Source organism: Solanum tuberosum, unplaced genomic scaffold, assembly GCF_000226075.1.
Source record: "Solanum tuberosum cultivar DM 1-3 516 R44 unplaced genomic scaffold, SolTub_3.0 scf00814, whole genome shotgun sequence".
NCBI classification, from domain to species: Eukaryota; Viridiplantae; Streptophyta; class Magnoliopsida; order Solanales; family Solanaceae; genus Solanum; species Solanum tuberosum.
Genome location: NW_006239739.1, coordinates 42,067 through 49,862, shown reverse-complemented (window position 1 = coordinate 49,862; position 7,796 = coordinate 42,067). Strand labels below are relative to the sequence as shown.

General features: G+C 37.3%; 1 protein-coding gene across 1 annotated transcript; it reads right to left on the bottom strand.

Moving 5' to 3' along the window:
- Nucleotides 1-5,889: 5,889 nt before the first annotated feature.
- Nucleotides 5,890-7,087, bottom strand: LOC102589771 (putative receptor-like protein kinase At3g47110). The gene is made up of 3 exons (XM_015305510.1): nucleotides 6,807-7,087; nucleotides 6,512-6,727; nucleotides 5,890-6,434 (listed from the first exon to the last, which is right to left on the bottom strand). The coding sequence occupies exons 1-3, from the start codon at nucleotides 6,943-6,945 to the stop codon at nucleotides 5,890-5,892; spliced, it is 900 nt and encodes a 299-aa protein (XP_015160996.1). The 5' UTR covers nucleotides 6,946-7,087.
- Nucleotides 7,088-7,796: the final 709 nt, after the last annotated feature.

The following is a 7,796-nucleotide window of genomic DNA, read 5'->3' as shown; positions in this document are numbered from 1 at the left end:
AACCCACAAGGCCCCCAACACAACACACCTACAACCTCAACAAACATCACCACAAGATTTCAACAACCACAACTAGATCTTTTCTCGAAATTTAAAACGAGTTTGGCGTGTGGGGAAAGGAATCAACCCAACACTATGAACTCACATACCTAGTAGGGATCACCCCCGATGATATCCACGACGATCTTAGACGGAACCTTGCTTGATCTTCTCTTTCTCCTCTTCTTCTCCTCTTCACTCTCAAACCCTTACTCTCACTCTTTAAAATGGAACAAACTGATCTAAAAATCAGTCTAACACAACAATATAACCAAAGGAATTGGTTAGGGAAAAGACCAAAATGCCCTTAAAATTTCCGGACGGATTTCCCTGCCAACTGCCCAACTTCCAAAGGGCATAACTCACTCATACGAACTCGGAATCGAGAAAACTCGGTGGCGTTGGAAAGACCATTCCATGAACTTCGCAAACATAACTGGAAATACACCCAACTCATCCTGAGCTAGGATTTATGACTGTTCAAAGTTGACCAAAAACTCACTTTTTCTCATACTTAACCAAATTTTCCAGATTTCCAAAAATGAAAATTTCAAATTTTTAAGCTTCTTCCTAGTTATCAACTTGCAAGATGTCACACATTAGACTTCCGACAACTGAGGAATATGGAACTTTGGCCATGCTCTCTTTTTCCTCCCTAGTTGTAGGACACATCTTCTTGCTGAACTTCATATGACCAGCAAAAGCTGTGCTAACAGACTTAGCATTCTTCATATTGAAGCGCTCGTACACGTTCAATGTACTTCTTTTGTGACAAATAAATCTTCATTTCATCTCTGAGACGAGTAATTCTCATGCCCAAAATTTGTTTGGCATGACCTAAGTCTTTCATAGAAAAAGACTTACGCAACTCTTTCTTCAACTCGTCAATCTTAGAAGTATTCTTTCCCACAATCAACATATCATCCACATACAACCAGAGGATGATAAAATCATTGTCAGAAATTTTTTGTACAAATACACAATGATCTGAAAAAGTCTTTTTATAGCCTTGCTCCCCCATAGCAGATTCAAACTTCTTGTACCACTGTCTAGGGGCTTGCTTTATGCCATAGAGACTTTTTCTGAGTTTGCACACAAAATTTTCTTGACCATCTACTTTGAAGCCCTCAGGTTGTTCTATATAAATCTCTTCTTCTAGGTCACCGTGAAGGAAAGCCGTCTTCACATCCATCTGCTCAATCTCTAAATTAAGACAAGCAGCCAAACCTAGAACTGTACGAATCAAGGACATTTTCACAACAGGAGAAAATATTTCGTCAAAGTCAATACCCTTCCTTTGACCAAATCCCTTAATAACTACCTGGGCTTCAAGTTGTGTTCTTCAACCTTAACTTTGACACCCACTTGTTCTTCAAAGCTCTCATGCCCTTGGGCAATTTTACCGACTCATAAGTGTAGTTCTCATGCAGAGACTTCATCTCATCTTGCATGGCTTCAATCCTTTGATCTTTGTGCTCATCTTTCATGGCCGCCTCATAACATTCATGTTCTCCCCCGTCAGTGAGTAATACATACTCATTGGGTGAATAACGCTTGTGGACCTCCTAAGCGGAATATTTGATTCGTCCACAACTTCATGAGCAAGAGGATCATCAATAACAATATCATTGTTATTATCAACATCAACATGTTGATTATGGGTGTCACCATGATCATCAAGCCCAACAACATCATGCATACTTATGTGAGGAACTTTATCTAGATGAACTATGTCATCAAAATTTGAAGATTCTAGCTTCTCCGCTTTGTCAATATCTTCAATTGTTTGATTCTCCATGAAAATACTATCACGGCTTCTCACGAATTTCTTCTCAATTGGATCATATAGCCTGTAACCAAATTCATCAAGGCCATATCCAATGAAGATGCACTGCCTTGTCTTAGCATCTAACTTTGACCTCTCATCTTTCAGCACATGTACAAAAGCTTTGCAACCAAATACTCTTAAATGGTCATAGGAAACATCTTTTCCATATCAAACTCTATTTGGAACATCACTTTGCAAAGCAACAGTAGGAGATAGATTAATAACATGTGTAGTGGTCAATAAAGCCTCACCCCAAAATGAGTTCAGCAACTTTACTTCAGAAAGCAAACATTTAACTCTTTCCATCAAGGTCATGTTCATCCTCTTAGCCAAACCATTAAGGTGAGGAGTCTTGGGAGGAGTCTTCTGGTGTCTAATACCTTGATGCTTGCAGTATTCGTCAAATGGTCCACGTTTGTTGTATGGCAAAGACACACGCTGAAGGTTTTTCAAGTTCTGAATAGATGTAGGAATTGATCCAATCAAGTTATTATGAGAAAGATCAAGGTCTAATAAGCTGCTTAAGTTTCCAACTTTATTTGGAATCTTGCCTTTGATGTTGCAAGCAGCGGCATAAAATGTTTCAAGAGATTTGGAGAAGTTCCATACGGAGACGGGAAGCATGGCATTTAGAGGGTTGAAAGATAGAGAAAGAGTTGTTAATCTTGTGCAATTGGTTAAGGAAGTGAGGAAGCTTAAAAATGAATCACTGGTTAAAATGTTTCCCCACAAGTTTAGGAAGTTTAGATGAGTCAAATATCCAAGAGAATTGGGTATTAAGCCACTGAGTTTGTTTTGTGAAAGCTCTAGATCAGTAAGCTTTGAACAATTGGAGATAGAATGAGGAATAGTCCCAACAAGATTGGTTAAGCTAGCCAGATAAAGCCCTTCAATGTTGGGTAAGGTAGAACCTATGTTTGGTGGTAGAATTGCTGATATATTATTGAATGAAAGGTCAATATTTCTTAGTCGTGATATGTTGAAGATCTCCATTGGAAGTGAACCACTAAAACTATTTAACCCAAGATTAAGTTCCTCCAACTCAACGAGATTTCTTATCTCTTTGGGAATTTCACCTAGAAACACATGAGGTAAAGAAAGAAAGAATACTAGTGAGTTAATTCAATACAGTATAAGTTATACTACTTTTCGCTATCACTTTCAATACGTACCAATGAATCTATTTTCGTAAAAAGATAAAAATTACAACTTGGTTAAGTTGCCAATCTCCCTTGGTAAGGATCCCTTGAGATTGTTCCTCCCTAGTGAAACAAGTTGCAACGAGGACATATTGAATAAGGAGAACGGGATAGAGCCCGTAATCTGGTTCATTTCCACGCCTAATATCACCAAATTAACAAGATCTCTGATTTCTCGTGGAATTATCCCTGCATTAAATGTGTAATAAAAAAAATATATGAGGTAATTAGATACAATAGCACTAGCATTCATAAGATAAAACATATATACCTGTGAAATGGTTGGATCTGAGATACAATTTCCGCATGTTACTCAATCTTCCAATTTCACTATGTATTCGTCCATCAAAATCATTTACGGATAGAGACAATATTTGAAGTTGTGAACAATTTGACAAGCTTGTAGGCATATATATGGCCATGAAGAAAAATAGTGTGCTTTCTTGAATTAAATACACTTCCTCTTATTTATACACATACAATGAGATTAGATGTTGACTTAATTTTTTTTCTTTTTCTATTATCATTTCTCTTGACAGTCTTAAATTTTTTATTTCTTGTGTAGCCAGAGAATCTAGCATTTCGATAATCGTAATGAATACTTTGTTTACAAATTCAAGAAATTGGGATGTATACAGTCTGAAAAAAATTTATGTACATGTGGATGAATATATAATTTTAAATTTACAAGTGAGGATTTTATACTGGCTACAAATTTTATATAGTAATAGGGGACAAATGTGCGTTGCACGTTCCCAAAACTAGTCATATTATAAAGAGGAAACAGAGACATTCATTGCAACCAACTAGCATTTCTGAAAACAGAATCATGCACAAATCAAGTGCTAAAACAAAAACAAAAACAAAAACAAAAAAAAGCAAATCTTTCCATAAAACAAACAAGCAATCAATTTGGAAAAGGAGATTCCGGTAACATGCTCAGCGTGCAAGAAGTTGAATCTTGATCTTCTGTAGCATCCCTACAACATCTTTCTATGTTTGTCCTTCTTGCCGGAGATTCAGCACAGCAATCTAATGCCACTTTCATGATTGATGCCACAACATCTAGCTCCTTCTGTAAGCGATTATCCATTGGTGTAACCAGATTGGCATCCATAACGTCCATTACTGCCTCTGGGAGTGAATGACTCACCCATTTCTTCAAGCTAAGATCTCCCGCAAACTCACTAGGCTTTCTCCTAGTAAATGTTTCCAGCAACACAATCCCGTAACTATAGACATCACATTTTATTGACACCAGTCCATCCAGTCCATACTCTACAGTCAAACAATTAATTAAAAGATGCAATATACTTTCTTGATTGGAAAAAAAAGAATAAGAGGAAAAATCAATGTTCAAATTAGCAAAAACAAAGAGACGTACCCGGTGCTATATAACCAAATGTTGCTAAGGTTTTTGTGTATAAATCACTCTCATCTTCACCAAGCAGTTTTGAAATACCAAAGTCGCTTAGGTGGGCAACCATATCCTCATCCAGCAAGACGTTACTAGGCTTCAGGTCACAGTGAATCACCGGAGAGGAGCATCCATGATGAAGATATTCCAAAGCACATGCAACATCTATCATAATGCTTAGTCTCTGCCTGATGTCTAGGAAGTAGTTGTGCGAATACAAATACTTGTCAAGACTTCCATTAGGCATATACTCGAGCACTAAAGCCTTAAAATCAAGGTTGGAACAACTAGTGATGACTTTCACGAGATTCCTATGGCGAAGGCTACGCAAAACTTCACATTCTGTATCGAAACTCTTGAATGCTGCTTCCAGTTGCAGATTGAACACTTTAACTGCAATGGCAGTCCCACTCCTGAGAACGCCTTTGTAAACAGAGCCAAAACTTCTATAACCAATCAGATTACTCTCGCTAAGCGAATCAGTTGCTTGGAGCAGTGCATAGTATGAAATTCTTTCCGTTGTTGCCATAGACAATGAATCAGCTTGTTGAGGATCTCTTTTACCTCTTCTATACCTTATCCATAGGAACACAAAGGCGATAGGAACAAATACAAGTGCTATTCCTATTAAAAGAAATAGAACTAGCAATTTTTTCCTATTTGATCTATGCGTTGATGATGGTGGGCAGTGGTGGGACATTAAACCTTGACAAACCACACAATGCTTCATTGTTGATGAAAATTGACTCGAGAGGTTCTGAAGGACCTCCGAGAGTATTTCACCATGCAACTTGTTGACAGAAACACTCGAGGTATTGTAATTTCTCAAAAGACATGGGAATAGTTCCCGATATATTATTATGAGAAATGTCTAGAAATTCCAAGCCTACCATGTTGCTCATTGAGTCAGGTATAGATCCTTGCAACTTGTTGTGTCTCAAAGAAAGGTGCGCCAAATTTTGTAATCCCCCAATTTCTCTAGGAATTCTATTTGAGAATTGATTCATCGACAGATCCATCTGTGTCACAGCTTTTAGATTTCCAATTTCTGTAGGTAAAGAACCAACCATGTTGTTTGACGATAAGTCAAGAACCACTAAGTCTTTAAGATTCCCTAAGCTTGTTGGTATATTGGAACTTAATCTATTGGAACCCATGTGTATCTCTCGAAGGGAAGTGACGTTCCCTAAACAATTAGGAAGAGATCCTGAAAGTTGATTTTGACCCAAGAAAATATCTCCCAAATGCTGCAATTTACAAATGTTATCTCCAATAAATCCTGTAAGTTTGTTGTACTGAAAATGCATACGCTGAAGGTTACTCAAGTTCTGATTGATGTTGGAATTGATCCGAATAAGTTATTATAAGAAAGATCAAGGTCTAATAAGCTGGTTAAGTTTCCAACTTCATTTGGAATCTGGCCGTTGATCTTGCAAGCAGTGGCATGAAAATTTACAAGAGATATGGAGAAGTTCCCTACGGAGACCCGGGAAAGCATGCCATTTAGAGGGTTGAAAGATAGATAAAGAGATGTTAAAATTTCTGCAATTGGTTAAGGAAGTGAGGAAGCTTAAAAATGAATCACTGGTTAAATTGTTTTCCGCCAAGTTTAGGAACTGTAGATGAGTCAAATATCCAATAGAATTGGGAATCAATCCTGTGAGTTTGTTGTATGAAAGCTCTAGAATAGTAAGCTTTGAACAATTGGAGATAGAATAAGGAATAGTCCCAACGAGATTGGTTAAGCGATCCAGATAAAGCTCTTCAATGTTGGGTAAGATAGAACCTATGTTTGGTTGGATGGTCCCTGATAGATTGTTGGCTGAAAGATCAATTGATCTCATCCCTGATATATTGAACATCTCCATATCAAGTGAACCACTAAAACTATTAAAGTGAAGACCAAGTTTCTCCAACTCAACGAGATTTCTTATCTCTTTGGGTATTTCACCTGTCAATACATGAAGAAAGATTTGAGTTTACTAACTAGCTAGTTCAATACAAATTGCTATCACTTTGAATACGTACCAGCAAACCTATTTTCGTTAAGATATAAAACTTGCATCTTGGTTAAGTTGCCAATCTCCCGTGGTAAGGATTCCTTGAGATTGTTCCTCCATAGTGAAACAAAACGCAACGAGGAGATATTGAATATGGAGATCGGGATAGAGCCGGTAATCTGGTTTTTCTCCATTGTTAACTCCACCAAATTAACAAGATATCCAATTTCTTGTGGAATTATCCCTGCATTTAATGTGTAATAAAAAGATATGAGGTTATTAGATACAATAGTACTAGTATTCATAAGATAAAACATATATACCTGTGAAATGGTTATATCCGAGATTCAATGTCTGCAAGTTACTCAATCTTCCAATTTCACTATGTATTCGTCCATCAAAATAATTTTCGGATAGAGACAATATTTGAAGTTTTGAACAATTTGACAAGCTTATAGGCATATGACCATGAAGCTTGTTTCGTGATAGATAAAGCCTTTTGAGTATTGGGAGACCATTGCATAAATCATTGTGAAGATTTCCTGATAAGATATTGATTGCAAATGAAACAACTTTGATTCGAGAAATATTGAAAATTGTGAATGGTATATGTAACATCCGGCAAATTGAAATAACTATGAACAGGCGTAGAATTGGAAATTTTCATTTTTGGAAAGAATTTTGAAAATCTGGAAATTTGGCTAGGTATGGGAAAAAGGTGAGTTTTTGGCCAACTTTGAGCTGTCATAACTTCTAGCTCAGGATGCGTTAGGTGTAGTTCCAGTTATGGTTGCAAATTTCGTGGAATGATCTTTCCAACGCCACAGAGTTTACTCGATTCTGAGTTCGTATGAGGGAGTTATGCCCTTTGGAAGTTGGGCAGTTGGCAGGGAAATCCGTCCGGAAATTTTAAGGGCACTTTGGTCTTTTCCCTAATCAATTCTGTTGGTTATATAAATGTGTTAGGCTGATTTTTTGATCAGTTTTTACCATTTTAAAAGAGTGAGAGTGAGGGTTTTGAGTGAAGAAGAAGAAGAGATGAGGAGAAAGAGGAGATCAACCAAGGTTCCGTCAAAGATCGTCGTGGATATCGTCGGGGGTGATCCCTACTAGGTATGTGAGTCCATAGTGTGGGTTGGTTCTTTTCCCCACACGCCAAACTCGTTTTATTTTCGAGAAAAGATTGGTTATGTTGTTGAAGTTGTTGGGTTGTGTTGTTGATGTTGTTGATTGTGTTGTTGAAGTCCCTTGTTGATTTGGGACATGTTTCCGGTTGTGTTTGTGAGTTGAAATCTATTGTATGTTGAGGGGTT

Coding starts and splice junctions, on each gene's coding strand:
- LOC102589771 (XM_015305510.1), bottom strand. CDS start 6,945: ATGCCTATAAGCTTGTCAAATTGTTCAAAACTTCAAATATTGTCTCTA. Junction 6,728..6,806: donor CGGATATAACCATTTCACAG/GTATATATGTTT, acceptor CATTAAATGCAG/GGATAATTCCACAAGAAATT. Junction 6,435..6,511: donor TAACGAAAATAGGTTTGCTG/GTACGTATTCAA, acceptor ATGTATTGACAG/GTGAAATACCCAAAGAGATA.